The sequence below is a fragment of the Neovison vison genome, chromosome 1 (assembly GCF_020171115.1).
Source record: "Neovison vison isolate M4711 chromosome 1, ASM_NN_V1, whole genome shotgun sequence".
Lineage (NCBI taxonomy): Eukaryota > Metazoa > Chordata > Mammalia > Carnivora > Mustelidae > Neogale > Neogale vison.
In genome coordinates, this window is record NC_058091.1 from 276,083,998 (window position 1) to 276,100,944 (window position 16,947).

Here is a 16,947-nt window from a genome sequence, read left to right on the forward strand (position 1 = left end):
GACACAGACTGAACACAAAAGCGTGAAGGAGATGAGGACTACTTTCTAATGACTACCTTCAGTGACTGTTCTAGTCATCAACTGGGACCATAGAGTTGAAGTCATTTTTCTTTTTTTTCTTTTAGGGAGAATGGGTTGGATTTGAAGTACCCTGGGATATCCAAGTGGGCAACTTAACAAATGGTCAGAAAGATGAACCTAGAGCTCAGTAGAGAGACCTTTATCATAAAGACAAAGAGAGCAGGTTTTTCGTCCAAACGGATTCATCAAATATCTCCTGAGCACCTTTAGAGGGCTGGGCACTGTGCTTTGCTTTTTGTGAATTATCTGCCTCTCTCTTTCTTCCAGAGGAATGAAGAAAAAAATCTTCTCCCAGCTGTGGAAATTAAGTTGACATTATCCACTCACTCGTACCTATCTTTCCCAAGGAGGAGAACCTCATACTGATAGAGGAGAAATCTTGAAGAGCCAAATGGGATCAATGCCATCTGGGGTCAAGTTCAGTGATTACCTTTCATGAATCACTCCTTAGCTGGGATACACCGACCTTTCCAACCCAGAGCTAATGCCGCTGACCAGTTGTCCTCAAATGGGCCAGGCGTGCCCCATAGGTCAGAACAATCCCTGGAACAGTTCAGCCTGGCACAGTACCTTCCTTTGGTCTAGAAAAAGTAACCCCGGGCTGGGATCAGTTATCTAGAATTGCCTTCCTTTGGTCTATGCCCCACCCCCTACTACTAGGTTCCCCTGGAAACAAAACTGACCTCTAGGAGACAGGGGCAGGCATGTTTGCCCAACTGTATCAGACAGGATATGATATCATCCTTCTGGGAACGGGTCAGCTGGGGAAATCCTTATTTATGCAGCAGGATTCTGCTCACTTCAAGAGGACTTTTATAGCATGGCGCTGTTAATCAGTGGCTAAGTCTAGATAGAACTTTCTCCAGTAAAAACGAGCAGATAATGGTGCAGTTTCTGCATCTCGAGGTAAACACTCTTCCCCATGTTTGACGTTATATTGATCATCTACTAGACTGGGGGTTAAAAATTAAAATGCCTCCAGCAGCAAGGGAACATAAAAATACAAAGCTGTCCTTGTGCAGTTTACGAGGACAGTGTTGCAAGTGGGCAGCCTGGAGACCAGCACATGCCCCACGGAAAGCGGGCAGTCCTAGTGCTGTCGTCATGCAGGAAAACGGGGGCTGGGATGCAAAATCTTTCCTGCCCCGCCCCCACTTTTTAAGATTGTTTATTTATTTATTTATTTATGAGAGAGAGAGAGAGAGAGATGAGCAGGGGTCCGGGCAGAGGGAGAGGGGGAAGCAGACTCCCCGCTGAGCAGGGAGTTCTCAAGGCAGGGCTCCACCCCAGGACCCTGAGATCATGACCTGAGCTGAAGGCACATGCTTAAAGACTGGGCCACCCAGGTACCCCACTCTCCAGATTTTTAAGAGAAGCTAGAAATGCTCATTTTTATATCTCAATTTCCCCATTTCTCACTGTTGGCTAAAAATTCAAACTGACTGAAAACCTCATGTAGGGCAAATAAAACCTGTCCTATTATGCTAGTCACCAGGTGGCCCATCCTTCAGGGCCTGTGTGACCCACAAAGGCAAGAGCCCCACTGTCTTTTAGATTTACTGCCATGTCCCCAGCATCCCACCTGGAGCAGAGTTGGTGGTCAGTAAATATTTGTTGAGTGAATAAATGAGCAATCCAATTCTTATTCCCCATGTTGGACATTCCCAGGAATGAGGCCAATTGAAAACCAATACCATGACTATAAATTCTGTTACACCACCGAGATGCTACAGTTGTGCATAATGACCTGGAGAGGGGGTGGAGTGGGAGTTGCGTTTGCTGCAGACAGACGGAGTGTGGAATACTAAGTGGCCCCCGTCTTTCCTTCTGGGGACCTCCTACGTGTGAGCGTTACGTTTTCGGTTCTCAAGGAGAGGCTCCATTCCCGCTGGTCAGAGGTCAGCCTCCTCCATGAGCCCTGGGGAGTGGATGATATTCAGGGGAAACCCACCCAAAGAAAAATCTTCTTGAGGAGTCATTTAGGTAACAAACACTGCATTATGGATTGTGTTCCTATGTTAGACTCCTTACCCCCCAGTTCCCCAGAATGTGACTTGTCTGGAGATAACGGTCTTTATAAAGGTAAGCAAGTTACAGTGAGGTCATTAGAATGGGCCCCAATCCAATATGACTGCTGTCCTTATCAAAAGGGGAAATTTGGACACAGAGACAGACAGAAGGAGGGACACAGGTGGAAGATGGCCATTCACAACCAAGGACAGAGGCTAGAAAAGACTGTTTCCAAGGCCCTCAGAAGGACCCCACCCTGCCAACACCCTAATTTTGGACTTTCAGCCTCCAGAACTGCGAGACAATACACTTCTGTCGTTTAAGCCCCCCAATCTGTGCTGCTTTGTTATGGCAGCTCTAGCAAACTGATACACGCTGTTTTTATTTGTTTTATAAACATTTGCCTGGCCCGGCGGCTTGTGAAGCAATTCAGAGCTATTAGCTCACGTATTCTTTCCAATAGCTCTGTGAGACAGGAACTATCGTGAGCTCTTCTGTGATCAGATGAGGAGGTGACGTACAGAGAAGGTAAGCGACTTGCTCAAGGACACACAGCCAGTAAAGGGTAAGTTCCAGTCTGTAGCCGTGAGGGCTAAAGGAGAAAGATTTCACTGGCGAAATATTCAAAAAGTCAGAGGTGCTTCCACACTTTGGGTTGTTTTCTGTTCTAGTACAATGGTATCCAGCCACTGTTGGGGGTCCGCCAGGGGCTGACCATTCACCATGCCAGATGTTATCTCAGCAAGATAAAGCCTTTGCCAGATAGGACAGCTGGAGCTCAGAATTGGTATCACTTCCTTTGCGCACTACAGATACTCTTGAAATCACATTGTGATTTTCAGGGCTGTGTTATACTCATTTGGGATTTTTTTTTTTTTTTTACAGATTTTTATTCATTTATTTGAGAGAGAGAGAGATTGAGACAATGCGTGGGAGGAGAGGCAAAAAGGAGAAGCAGACTCCCTGTGGAGCAGGGAGCCCTCTGCGGGTCTCCATCCCAGAACCTTGGGATTATGACCTAAGCCAAAGGCAGATGCTTAACTGACCCAGCCACCCCGGCACCCTCATTTTGGATGGTTTTTAAATTGTTCCTTACGTTATTCCTCAACCCTGCTCCTAGCCTCCAAGATTCATTTGTTGACAACTGCTTCATTCATTTGAGAAGCATGGTTTAAAAAAAAACAAAACCTCCACCCTTATAAAGCATATAATCATCTCTATTTTATCTGAATTTTGCAAATGTAAAATTGCTTTAGAGGGCAGCCTACCAAGTTAGTGTTTGTCGTGGATCCTTCTTGTAAAGAACTCTGGGAGTTCCTGGCCTGGCAGAGGACGGTCATCTCGCTCCTTACGCTGGCGTCTTCAGTTCTGAGCTCCCATGCGTCTCCACACCCGCTCTACTGCCTCCGTACTCTGCACTGTGAGAGGCTGAATATTATGGGCCCATCAACTGCATTCCTTGCCCTCTGGTCCCTGGTTGGATTGGGCCAATGGGGAGCATAGTAGGAGAGGGAGGAAGGGGGGAGAGGGCAGTCAGGCAGTTACCAGCCTTCTAGTACTGGGCCATCCTGGCTTCTTGTTTGTTTCTCTACACCCTTCTCACACACTCGCATAGACTCTTTCTATTTAGCTCTATTTAACTTTAACTTCTATTTAACCTTCAAACTGCCCATGGGTTCCCTTCCAGGACCCTAACTAATAGACACCTTCCCTCCTCTTTAATTATATTATAATCTCCTCTATAATCCAACAGCTTTGAGGCCATGCAGATTTTATTTTCTAAAAGCTCTTTCCCCTGACTTTTATTCTTACCACCACCAAAATCCTGGCCCTCAGACCTTTTCTGAACTAGGTTGATTGCCTCTCAGCTAGGATCCTAACTTCCCGTCTTGCACTTTTCAACCCATGCCCTATACAACACCAGGTTAATAATCTTCCCAGAGGTTTCCTTCAGGAAGCTATGGCTTTCCTATGAACAGGACCTAGTGCTAGCTACCACAGTGGCAAAACATGCTCATTTTCCACCAGAGGGTTCGGTTCTTCCGATCCCGTCATTCCAGAACTTTGCTCCATGGCCAATTCAACTTCAGATTCGACTTCATCCCCCAGGACCCGAGGCCAGCGAGCCTCTCATGTTACTTCTCTGCCCTTTGGCATTACTGTTCGCCTCCTATACATGATAAAGTTCAGGTTCTGGTCTGAGATCACAGAGTCCACCACAGATCCTGCATTTGAAGTCAGGAATCCATACCCCCGAGCGCTGGTTCTTACAGCCCCAGGATGGTGTCTGCTTCTCTCATGACAGGGGTGCTAGGAATCTTCGATGCTCTTTTTAGCAAAACAGTCCACTCCAAAACTGTAACCTTTCCATGACAGAGACCAAGGAAAAGATCAGAGGACGGGAACTGCCAATGAGCTAAAGGAGGATGGTTCTTGGCCTAACTGTGTATGGTGCTCATGATGTCCCCCAACCTGGAGGATGGGCTGCTGTTCAGCTCTGGGCCTCCGAAAGCCACAGCGTACCTCAGAGGGATAACCCCCGCCCCCAGCTGCAGGGCTTGGAAGGGCAGGGCTTGCCACTCCATCCTCCCCGGAATTACCCCTTCTTTCAAATTCCTGCTCTGCGGTGTACAGGAGCTCAGCTAGATTTTGGAGGAAGGGATTCGGAAGACACTAGACGTGCACTGAGAGATCGCTAACAGAGCCCTAATGTCCCCCGGTGTTACCATCTGAACCAAGCGTGTCTCACTTATGAATAAAAACAGTTCACATACGTGTACAAAGCATTTTCTCCTGATCCCACTTAATCCTCAAAAACCTTCTGGTAGCCTCGATTCATGACCGCAGTGTGACATCAGAGAGGCTGAGGGACCTGCCGGCTGATGACACGGAGCCCACGACAACCACCACAATGACCACGGTGGTGACAAGAACGGCCTGACTGCCATGGCTGATACGAGGCCAGCGAACGGCTCAGGCCCCACACTCTGGCCGTGTTACTATTTCCCTCCATCCCACATGAGGTATGTCCTATCATCTCCACTTTGCAGGCGAGACAACCATGGTGAAGACCACACAGCTAAGACGCGCGAAACACGAGGACCCAAACCTGGGACCAGCTGAGCCCAGAGCCTGAGCTCTGTCAGCTCTCACGCACTGCCCCAAGCCCTCGGCCTCGAACTCCTCTTGCCCAGATGAAGCGATCGGCCCTTGGTCCTCATCCCACTTTACCCTCACTTCAGTGGGGCCATCCGAACCAGCGATCAGGAATGCTGATGCACGCTGTCAAAACGCAACGCGTCCAAACACCTCTCATAAGCCCCAAGCTAACCGCATGGCTTGAAGACGTGAGCGAATGTTATTAGCTACAAGGTATCCCCCATGAAACTGGAGCAGTCATGCCATCTCCCAGGGTCAGGGTAGCAGTTGGGGAGATCATACAGGTGCGATGCTGGGCACAGGGACCGGTAGAGGGTGAGGACCCAAAACATGGAAGGGAGAGAAAAACCGGCTAAGACTATCTCTTAGGTTCAGTTTCAGGCACAAGGGTTAAGTAAGGATTTTACATTCCAAAGGGGAGAGCATTTTTGCTGACATCGGGTCACCTCAAGGGCCTCTGCCAATGCCCAGTGACTGTAACCTTATGACCTTGGCTTCACTCATGTGAGGTCTGATTTCTCTTCTCTACTCACAGACTCTCAGGGCTGGGAGCGGCCGCAGGGATGATGGAGCCCCTCCCCCGAGCCCTGAGCTGGAGTGGCCAAAAGTGTTCCCTGGGGTAGCCCTTAGAGAAGCACTTCTTTTTTTTAAAAAAAATTTTAATTTTTTTTTATAGAGAGGCACTTCTTACAGGGCCCTCAGTGGCTGCCCAAGTCATTCTACTCTGTTTATTTTCCACTACTCCTAGAAAATAAACACACTTTCCCTATTTAGAAAAAGTATATGAAGCTGGTATCACATTTTTGTTAGTCCTCAGCATTCAACTCTATTGGTTGAATAAAAAAAAAGTAAAAGCTGTTTCCTTTATTCAGGAATATTCAGTGTTGCTAATGGGACAAGAGAAAAGGGCAGAGGGCCAGCGGCGTGGGAACTTAATTCTAAGTTTCTTGAAAAATAGATGAGCCGTCTTTCTCTCCTATCATTTGATGAGAAAGGACTCCCATAAATATGTCTTTCCCCTGGCGACAGTGAGAGACAGTGACAGACAGCTCACATCTTTACTTCTCTGAAAACACTCAGAGGCAAACATGTCGCCTACTTGGGTGACCAGGTCTACGGAATTTGGCTTTTTCCTGGAGCCTGGTATGAAGCCAAAGCACCGTTCCTGACTGTCAAAACCAGGAGGCAAAATTCTCTGGCTGGAAGAGGCAGGGGGAGTTCAGCCGTCCTTGCTCAGCAGAGCTATGCAATACACAAAGGAAGACAGCAGAGAGATGAGTCATACAAATACATAGTAAATAAATATATTTCATTTCCATCTCCCTGGCTTTTGCTTTGTTTTCCTCTCCTCCATGCCAACAGCCTTGAAATGGAGGGAGGCTGGAGAAACAGTGGCTTTGGTCTGGACACAGCCTCAGAAGGGGCTGATTTTTCTGGCCTTGCTTTTCAGCTCCAGCTTTTTAAGAAGAAACTTACAGATTTAGATCCAGCCGTTCTCATTTTACAGATCAGCAATCTGGGATCCAGAGAGGACAGTGATGAGAGAGTCACAGACCCAGGGAACGGAATGTTCCTAGGGTTCTCTGCTTCAACCATCTCACCTGCTACTGAAAGGACCCAGACAAGCTGAGCTGACGAGGAAGCAGGGAGAGGGGGGCGGGGTGGGAGAAGACTTGAACCCAGACCTCCTCTCCAGGGTGGTGGTCACAGTGGGTGCCCATGGTCCAAGGGACTACACTGAAGAGAAATGAACGGGGCCTTCTTGTATTTTTGCCTGCATTTCTCAGCAGCTGAGGCCCAGCCTAGCAGCAAAATGTCTGGTCCTGTCTCTGCAGAGCAGTTGCTGCCTCTGGCCTGTTAGCAATCTTGGCCAAAGGGCTTGTCCCTCTCCTCTCTTCTCAGGATGGCTACACAGCCTGTAGGTGTGTGGAGAAATCAGCCCCAGGCCCATGGGGCTGCAGGCATGAGATCAGGATATTTCACAATTTCTAGACCCAAAGGTGGCTTCCTGATGATTTGTTTATCAAACTGCTCGCTTCCAGCCCACTGCCTGCCCACACCCACCCACCACCATCCCGGGGCTGGCCTGCCTCCTCCTCCCAGCTTCAGGACAAGCCAGGCTGTCCACGGCTTTCCAGCTGTGTGCAGGGAGGTCTCCTCAGAGCCCCCACAGTCAGACAATGGCCACGTTCGTTAGTGCTTCCTAGGCCTTCCCAGGCATTGCTAGAAGGAGACAAGCAGCCTTCCCTGCAGAGGCAAGTGTTGCTGCCAATAAAACATGAGCAAAATTGTCATGAAAAGCCGGACCCCCCCATCCCTCTTCTGGGGAGCACAGAAAGGACCAAGAAGGAGTCTGGAGGCCATGTGTCCACCCCGATGCCAGGCTTCCTTCCTCCTTCCAGGCAGCCCCAGCGCAGGCTCCTGCACCTCCCGCCCCCACCCTGTTCCCATGGCAAAGGAGAGGAGGACCCACTTACTGCTCGTGTTCATGGTGATGCCTTTGCACTGGGTCTTTCATTCGATACGGAGGACCCGGTTGCTTTTTAAATCTTGCGATCTTCCGACCTCACTCATCACCTGGGGGGCGAAAAGGCAGTCCAGTGCCAGCTCTGTATCCTCAGGTGCTCTCTCTCCCTCTGCCGTCCCCTCGGCAGTCTGGGCTGCAGCCACCGGCCTTGAAGGCAAGTGGACTAACAGGCGCAGGTGAGAGCAGGGAGGAGGAGGCGGCGGCGGGAGGACACGCGCGCCGGGTCCCGCGGCCCCTCGGACCCCGGTGGCCGGCAGAAGCGGGGCTGGCAGCGCCGGCCCGCGCGCACCCCCGACTACTCCAGCCCCGCGGCTCCGGAGCCCAAAGGGGGTGTGGACCACGGGGAGGCAGGGCGGGGGCAGCGCGTCCCCGCCCGGCCTCGGGAGCAGCCACCGCCCCCGGGACCCACCTCTCGGCCAGCGTCGGGAGCCAGAGGCCCCTGCCTGGGCCCCTGCGACCGGCTCATGAATCCTGGTCCTCGTCTGGAGTCTCGAATTCCAAGGCGAGCAAAGCGAAATAGGAGAGCTCGACATCCATGATGCGGGCTCGCGGGGTGGCAGCGCGGGGGGCGCGGCTGCTCGCTGCCGCCACCTGCTGGACGCGCCGGCTCGTGGCCAGGCCCCGCCCCGCCGGGCTTCTCCCGGGGTCCTGGGGTGTGAGGGCGGGACGGAGGGGTCCCCTGTGCACAGGGGCCGACCAGGGGGTGCTCGAGCGCTGCTTTCCCCTCCCTCGGTGCTGGGGTCTCTGGGCAGAACAGTTTTAGGAAGATAAAGCCGTCAGCGGGAGGTCCTGTGAGGGAAGGATGGGCTTTGCAGGAAGCCAATTCTCTCTTCCAACTCCACTTTTGAACAGGGCCCTTGTACTCTGGTCTTGAGCAGGTCATTGCTGTCTCTGCCTCATTTTCCTCATGTGTCTAAGGTGGCGGCTGGACCGAGTGGGTGAGACGTTAGGTGTTCCTCTAGCGTCCTCACTTGAATCCTTAACTCCCTCTTTATACCCCTTATCATTGCTTCACTGGGGACAATTGTTTCTCATTTCTAGGGAAATGAGAAGTTAGAACGCTGGCTCAGTGAAAGTATGGGTCTCGTCAGTAGGGTTCACCACACAGCCCCCCATATCTAGAACAGTGCCTTGCACACAGTAGGTATCAATAAACAATTGCTGATAGAATGCCCCAGGTCTTCTGTGGATCTAGTATCGTGTCGCCCTCAGAGTGGAAAGTCTAGGAATCCCCACCTTGAGCTATTTCCCCAACTGAGGCAAAGGCTGGTGTATGGCCTCATGACTCACCCTCACTGGTTCATCCAGTTTTCGTCCGGCTGACTGACTCTTGTCCAAAGTATTATTATTTTTGTAATTAGTTCTTGTAGGTGTGTATTACAGAAACCTATATTCTGACCTTTTGGTCACGATGAATTCAGTGGGGTGGGGCTCCTGACTACTTATCCTCTCACCTTTGGAACCTAATTCACGGTCACAGAAGCATGACTTCTGAGTATAGCAACCCAAGACCGAGAGACTCCATGATCCCTTTCCTTAGAATGACTCTGGTTTGAGCATGCGTAGAATCAAAATGTTGTGAATGCTCCCACCCTCGACGTACGGACAGGGAAACAGTTGGTCACAGAGGCCCAGCTGCCTGCCTTTGGACACACCGTGTGTCGTGGCAGATATGAGAGTGACTCAGTGCACAGTTGGTATGGTAGGGCAATGGCAGGTAACCACCTTCTTAAAAATAGGGAAAGAATATCTTATAGGTAAATACAATGTTTCTGCCTTATACAGGGTTCAAAAAATAGCTATGGCTCATGACCCCTAAATGTGACAGGCTTCAGGAATCCTTTGATACAGGGAAGTGTCACTGGTTCTGAAACACATTTTGATAGCTTGTTAGGGTGTTTTTTTTTTTTTTTTTTTAGTGGGTCAGGAATAACCTTCACCTCCTCACAGCGGCCGTTGAAGTTTTGTTTCTGTTTCAAGGGAGATGACTGCAGAAGGTAGATTCCCAGGCTCTTGGTTTTCTTGCTCTACATTTTTTTTTTAACATTTTATTTATTTGACAGAGAGTGAGAGAGAGAGCACACATGAGCAGGGGGAGCAACAGCAGAGAGAGAGGGAGAAGCAGACTCCCCGCTGAGCAGGAAGCCCGATGTGGGGCTCGATTCCAGGACCCTGGGATCATGACCTGAACAGAAGGAAGATGCTTAACCGACTGAGCCACCCAGGAGCCCTTGCTCTGCCTTTAAATAAGTATCCCGGGTGATTCAGAGACCACTTTGGCTACTGAAAAAGGCAGGGGCCTAGAACAGCTTTGTAAGTGATTAACAAATGATCTCTTTAAATTTACATTTTCTCTTTACATTTTCAGATTGGGATTCCTTACTCAATTCCTACATTTCTTGTAACTTGCTAGGTTCTAATGCTTGGAAAGAGATATTTCCTTTTTCTGGGAGAAAGCTCAAGTAAGTTAAATGGGTAAAAGAAACAGGACTGTTGGATGAACATATTTAAGCTCACCCAAAACCTCAGTGTTCAGAATTTTTCAGATTACAGGACATAGTCCAATAAAAACATAAAATTCATTCATTAATTCATTCACTCAGTAATCATTTATGAGGGTCTACTTTGGGCTAGGTCCTGTGCTGGCAGCTGGGGATACAACAGGGCAGACAAGGACCTGCTCTCCTGGAGTGTAACTCCTACTTGGGGAAGGAGTGGTAGACAAGAATTGAGTTAGCAAAACATGAATTAGGGAAACCCAGTGGTGGCTTGGTTAAGATCCCAGAAGCTATTTGCAGCCTGGCTGGTTTTCAGTCTCAGCTCCATCAGGTAGTGTCTGCGTGACCTTGGGTGAGATACTCTATGAGCCTCAAATTCTTCATCTGTAGAATGGGTATAATATGGTACCTGCCTCATGGATTATTGTGTGTATTAAAATGCTTAGTGTAAGGCTTAGCAAAAGAAGATGATGTGTGCAGATTGTTAATATCATCCCTCACTTACACCTACCCTCAGAGACAGTCTTGTCATTTTCTATTTATGTAAATCTGGTGGGTTTTTCCGTAGGGTGATGGCCATAAAAATATGTCTCAGAATTTTCCAACTGCAGCTAGCTTAACAGATAGCTTCTTCTCGTCTAAGGTTCTTTATAATAATATCTACAACTCGATGCTGATGGATTCAGCTCTTGGGAGAGAACTTTGGTCCACCCTAAAAGCCCCAAATTACATCTTTTGGGAAAATTATCTTATTTTCCCTGCATAATTATAAAGATAGGAAGAAAAGAGTTAAAAGGAGCTAAAAAAACTATACCCATGAGGATGTCCACAACAATTGGAGGCAGCCAGGAAAGACGCAGAAGGAAGCTGGGGGTGGGATGTTCGGTGGAACTGGCTGTGAAAGTCATCAGGAAAGCAGAATCTTGGCTCTGTCCTTGCAAGAGAATGAAGCTGAAAACCACAGAGCGGAGGGTCCCTTTGTTTGGAAGTTTGTTTTGAACTTTGAGACTCCAGAAGGGAGATAAACACGTCTCACTCGGAAACAGGCAAATGCTCCTGGGTGTTGGAAAACCAGGTGGGAAAACCATTGGGAGACAGATTTTCCATCTTCTTCAAGGGGTGAATGGGCTGCCTCCCTTATGCTTCTCTTCGGCTCCAAGAGCCCCCTTGTCTCCTAACTTCCGGTCCCTGACGGGGGTGCCTTCTAGCTTTTGTCCCCATTTTCTGACCCTCTCATTGCTCTCCCTGACGAACCCAGCCTTAGTCTCCCCGGCTTTTCCTCTCAGTTGCCTTCCTCTCTCTCCCATCCAGCTGCATCCCATTTTTCTTGCTTCTGTGTGAGCCTGTCCCGCGCCACCCCACTCCTGTGCCCCCCTGCCCATTCAGGAATACTCCCTGACTCACCTTCATCTGGGCACAAAATCCTTCTGGCCTATGAGGTGTGGCAATGGTGGGAAGAGGCGCTTGTGATCCAGTGGTTTCTGCTTGCCATCCCTAGACTATTTGAATATCTCGCCAGGAGTGAGTACTTTTATTTTTATTTTTGAAAAATAGTATGTAATTGTTAACAACGTAAGACAGACCTACATGTGGTAGCAGGGAAAGACTTTCATGGCATGTGGTTAAATCAGAAAATCACAGAAAAATGTGATCAGTATTTTTTTTGGGGGGTAATGTACATATGTATCATATAATATAGAGACCATATAGAATATACATATCATATAAAATAGTTAAATCAAAGTGGGATTCCATAGAGATACCACATATACATGTATCTGTAATGCATACGAAAAAGACCTGGGAAGATAAACTCTTAATTATCAGGCTCTTGGATCAAAGTAAAGTTTTGGATTATGTAGTTTTAACAAAATCACTTGGGCAAGTGTAAACTTTTTGGCACACATTTATTTGAAGAAGAACTGAGGTATTCTTCTGTTTTCTAGTTCATTCATTCATTCATTCATTTATTCTACAACTTCGAATGCAGTGTCTTTCCATGCCAGGAGCTTTGCCTGCCAGAAACACAGGGGAGGAGACAATACATAAATAAACACACAGACTTAGGATTACAGTGTAAAGCAAGCAAAGAAAGGGCAGTAATTGACACAAAATGATGGGTGTCTCTCTCAACAGCTGACATTTGAGCTCAGCCGAAGAAGAAGGAACAACCATCCTGATTTGGTGTAGGGCCTTGGGGGAAGGAGAGGGTACAAAACTAAGTGGCAAAAGAGAGAACCACAGGTCCAAGGGGAGGCAGAACCCGATGCAGATGATGAGTCTAAAGGCTTCTTTGTGGAAGAGCTGAGTGGGGGTGCCGGTGGTCAAGACCACGTTCTAGATGAAGGAACCTGGGATGGGAATGCCCTCCTAGCCTGGGAAGAGAGGGATCCTGCTTACAATCCTGACATAGTGGGGTGTGAAGAAGCCTGAGGCAGTGGGATAAAATGGTCTGGACTAGAGTCCTAGCTCTAGTCTTCATTGCAGTGTGACCTCAGACAAGTGACATAAGCTGTCTCGGCCGTAGGTTCTTTGCGTGTAAAGCGGGGGTCATAGTAATGGCTAGCTCACTGTTCATATCAGGGTCGGTGACAGGTGGAAGGGCTTTCCCTGTGCCAGGCATCTAGTGTTGCTCATATACTTGGCTATTATTTGCCTTGGGAGAACCTGACCAACTTGGAGGTGCCCGTCTGGGCCCGCGTTGCCACATCTAGGAATGGAAGATTGGACCAGGTGAGTCCTGCCGTACCTTTCACTCTAGCGTTCTTGGATCTCAGCATCTGGGTGTGCTGTGGTTGGAGTCTGGCAGAAGATCTGACCATGTTCCCGGCTGATATAGAGACCTTTGATCCCCCAGGGGTTCCACTAGAGTTTGTGCAGAGCCCCCGGCCCTGAGCAAAGAACAAACTTCCCACCAGGAAATGGTGCTTTGCATGGTGCTCCCTGACTCCATGTCTATGCCCCTTACCTCCCTGGGGTGCGGGGTGGGGGTGTCCCAAACGGGTGGAATTGGCAGGAGATAGGCCTGTTTTTCTGGCCCAAACAGGTTGGTGATGGAGCCATGCTTTTCTTCTTGTTCCTTACATTGTTTTGTACAGAAATGTTTTTTAAAAAATCAAAGCGGTTCCCGAGGTCTTTAGGAAGCTTCTGGGGCGGGGGGTGGGGGGGGGGAACAAAGGAACTGGCTTTGAGATCAGAGTGTTGGGGGCTGCTGTGTTGACTGCAGGGAACCCAGGGCCCATGGTCACACCACAAGGTTCTGCTGAGGCCTCGCACTCACGTCTGATCACAGCTCGAGCCTCCTTCCTGATGGGCACCTGCCAGCAGAAGCCAGGAGCTGGGGTGAGGCCAGCACCGGTTGGGAGTCTGGGAGACCCAGGAGCTGGACTCAGTCCTGCTGTTCCCTTGGTCAAGCTTCCCTGGGCTCAGTTTCCTTATTGGAATTTAAAAGGGAGGTCAGCAAGTCTTCTAACCTACTCAAAGTAAGAGACTTTGCCTTACTCATTACTCACCAGTCATCTCTCTTCTGCCTACAGTTCTGCCTCGCAGCGCCCTCCCTGCTGTGCCTTCCTCGAACAGCCAGTCATTTCTTCAGGATTCCCTCAAGCCCCGCCTTCTCCTGGAAGCCCTCCTCTGAGCTCCTCGAGCACTGACCGCCCGGGCCAGTCAGTATCTTCTGCCCACCCCTCCACTGGGCCCCCTGCACAGAAGGAGTCCCTGGCCTTGCCGTGAGATTGTCCATCTTGGAACTTTGCACAGGCTGTTCCCTACACCTGCTTTGCTCTGCCCCTGTTTCTTTGCAAAGCTGGAAACTCCTCTCCCTCTAGGTCTTCGCTTAATTGCTACCTCCCTAGAGAGGCCTTGCATGACCAGCTAGCTAAAGTATCCCGAGAGAATCTTTAATTAATGGGTGGAGTGAAAGCCTCTCAGACAACACGGACTTACTCATCTCAGAGTTCAGTTGAATTAACTCCCATGCCCTCCTACCCTAAGCTGGCTCGTTTCCCTCTTTATTCACTTGGCTCTTTAAGACCTAACTTCTATCTCTGGATATGAGCTTCCAGTATATCCTTTAGGATCTGCTGTGGGCGCACCTCTTTCATAGGTATTAAAAATTACGAGTGGGTCTTCGTGGTGGGGCAACGGAAGCGTCCAGTGCTGTCCTGCGCAAGAGAAAAGCATCAGCAATCGGAGGACACGAGTTTCGGGTTTGCCCTCACTTCCTCGCTACGTGACCTTGGGCGACCAATTAATTCTTGTTGCCTGAATCTACTCCGCTATTCAGTAAGGAGTAACAATTGCCTTTAAACATTATTCTAATACATATTATAACTATCCCTGTCCTGTGTCTACCTCAGGGTTGTTCTGGGAATGCAGTGAAAAACGATGTGCTTTGTGAATGAAAGTCTATGCAAAGTAGGTGATGATTATTTTTCCCTCATCTCGTTACAAATGAGCCATTCAAGCTCAGTTATTTACACAGAATTTGCAGGAGGTAATCTCCTGTCCCTCAATCCCCAGGAAGGCCATGGTAAATAAAGGGCGAGCAGAAGGCTGTGGTATGGATGTGCTCGTCATTTCCCCGGAAACATCGTTAATAGACATTGCCCTTCTTGGCATGGCATTGCAATCCACACGCTTCCTGCAAACACCTTGTGACCCCTGAAATGGCAGCAAACCTCTGTTTGGGAGAGAATCCCACAGTGGACTCTTGGGCGTCATGTGTTTTAGGTTGTCCCTGCTGCGTTAGCATTGGAGCTCATTGTAAAGAAGTCCCTCCCACGGAGCCCCAGTGGCACTGGGGGATTAGGGCAGTAACAGTAAAACAAGGTCTGGGGGAGGAGGGGGCTGTCTAGGGGATCACCAGATGCTTATAAATTCCCATGACCCATTCTGCTTGCATTTGAAAATTGCATCTAAGAGTGAAGGCTTCCTTCCGCCATTCAGGAATCCTCACAAGGTGGGCGGAGACGTTGCATTGCCCTGGGATTGTATTTGTAATGGGAAGAGAATCAGTGTAAATGACACTGCAGGGGGCGTGAACAGGGGCCTGCCATCCGAAGGAATAGGAGGCAGCAATTAGCAAAATGGGGTGGGTCCCGATGATGTCATAACCTGGAGAGCTGCGGAGACCTAGTGTCTGGTGGGGGCCCGGGCAAGCTGCAGACCCGCACGTACTCTGCGCCACACGTGATGACAACAAACACTTAGAACGTCCGCTGTCTTCCCTAAGAGTAAATTTAAGGGCGTTAGATGTGGTCTGGAATAATGATAGTATTTAACTCTGGGTGGGAGAGACATGGGCTGCTGACAGATGGCCAGGATTGGGGGAGAGGTGTCCTAGAGGGACCATGTTTCATTTCATATTTTTAAAATAAGGAAAATGGGGGTGACTGGGGGCCTCCCTTGGTTGGGCAACTGCCTTTGGCTCGGATCATGTTCCCAGTGTCCTGGGATCGAGCCCCACGTCTGGCTTCTCACTCTTTAGGGAACCTGCCTCTCCCCCTACCTGCTACTCTGCCTGCTTGTGCTCTCTCTTTCTCTTTGTCAAATAAAGAGATAAAAATTATTTAAAAAAATAAAATAAGGGAAATGTATTCATGAGTTCTTGTGTGATTAGAAATTAATAATAGTGATTTAAAAATTTAGCCTTAGGCTCTCTTGAGCCCCTTCTCCGGGCTGTCTGGTTCATGACTAATTAAACATGTATGAGTCACGGTGCCTAAAGGTGAAGGTAGGTTCGCTTTCCATCTCTGTGCTGGCCGGTCCGGGGGGCTCCTTTGGCCTTTGGAAGCCTGTCCCATGCCAGGTGCTGAGTGTGAGCAGAGCGTGGCCAGGTTCCTCCTGTAACTGACCTATAATGCGACTCAACATGACAGAAAGGGTCTGCACCATATAGTCCACATAGACCCATAAAAATTGTGAGCCTGGAGCCTCCAGTCTGAATCTCAGTCCTGCTTCCACTGCCCAGCGTCCTCGGAAAAGTGCCCGCAGTGCAGCAGGCTCTGGCCTCTCTCTCCTACCACCTCCTCCTTGTTCCTTCTGTTCCAGACACACTGACCTCCTGTCTGCTTACTCTGCCTCCCTCGCTTGCCTCTGGTGTTTGTGGTTGCTGTTTCTTTCCATCAGAGCCCTCTTCCCTCTGACTTTCACAAGCCTGGCTGCGTCTCAGGGGTCAGATCTCCTCTCCAGTGATGCTGCCTCGCAGAGGGTTCTTCTGAGTTGTGCCCTCCCTGTCAGTCCTTCTCCACCAATCCATGCTATTTTACTTCTCTGAGAGGAGGAAACACCACCAGAATTATGTTGTCTAACTGATTTGTGCACTCTTATGAACTGTGTGGTTCCCTGGAAGGCAGGTGCTTGGGGAGCGGGCACCCGCCCTATCCTTCTCTGGAGCCCAAGAACTGTGAATGGCACCTGGCATATAGGAAGTGCTCAGTAAAAATCATGTGAATGAATGTATGACTTTTGCAAGCCCAGTGAAAACAGTGCACCAGGAGAAGAAGGATTCCAAGGTTCCTTCCAGTCCCTTCCAGTCAAGAGTCAAGTCATTGAGTAAGGCAGGAGTGGCTGAAGGAACAGACCCCATGGGTCTTCTTCTCAAGTCAGCTGCTACAAGGCTGAAAGTGTGAGGCCTTTTACTTAACACCCAGATGGTTCAGTTTGCTCATC

General features: G+C 49.3%; 1 protein-coding gene and 1 long non-coding RNA gene across 6 annotated transcripts in view; one reads left to right on the forward strand and one right to left on the reverse strand.

Moving 5' to 3' along the window:
- Positions 1 to 8,346, reverse strand: part of ABLIM3 (actin binding LIM protein family member 3) — a 111,150-nt gene extending 102,804 nt beyond the window's left edge. For 2 of the 5 annotated variants that reach the window (XM_044231785.1, XM_044231809.1), the window contains exons 1-2: positions 8,187 to 8,346; positions 7,728 to 7,827 (exon numbers count right to left, since the gene is read on the reverse strand). In XM_044231785.1, the coding sequence (XP_044087720.1) occupies positions 7,728 to 7,740 (13 nt within the window). In that variant the 5' untranslated portion in view covers positions 7,741 to 7,827; positions 8,187 to 8,346. The remainder of the gene's footprint in view (positions 1 to 7,727; positions 7,828 to 8,186) is intronic. The other 3 variants (XM_044231801.1, XM_044231775.1, XM_044231794.1) reach the window with 2 other exon arrangements.
- A 2,803-nt stretch (positions 8,347 to 11,149) lies between these two features.
- LOC122894252 lies at positions 11,150 to 14,827 on the forward strand. Its single transcript, XR_006381759.1, has 2 exons — positions 11,150 to 11,796; positions 13,812 to 14,827. It is a non-coding gene; the product is annotated as an uncharacterized LOC122894252 (long non-coding RNA).
- Positions 14,828 to 16,947: the final 2,120 nt, after the last annotated feature.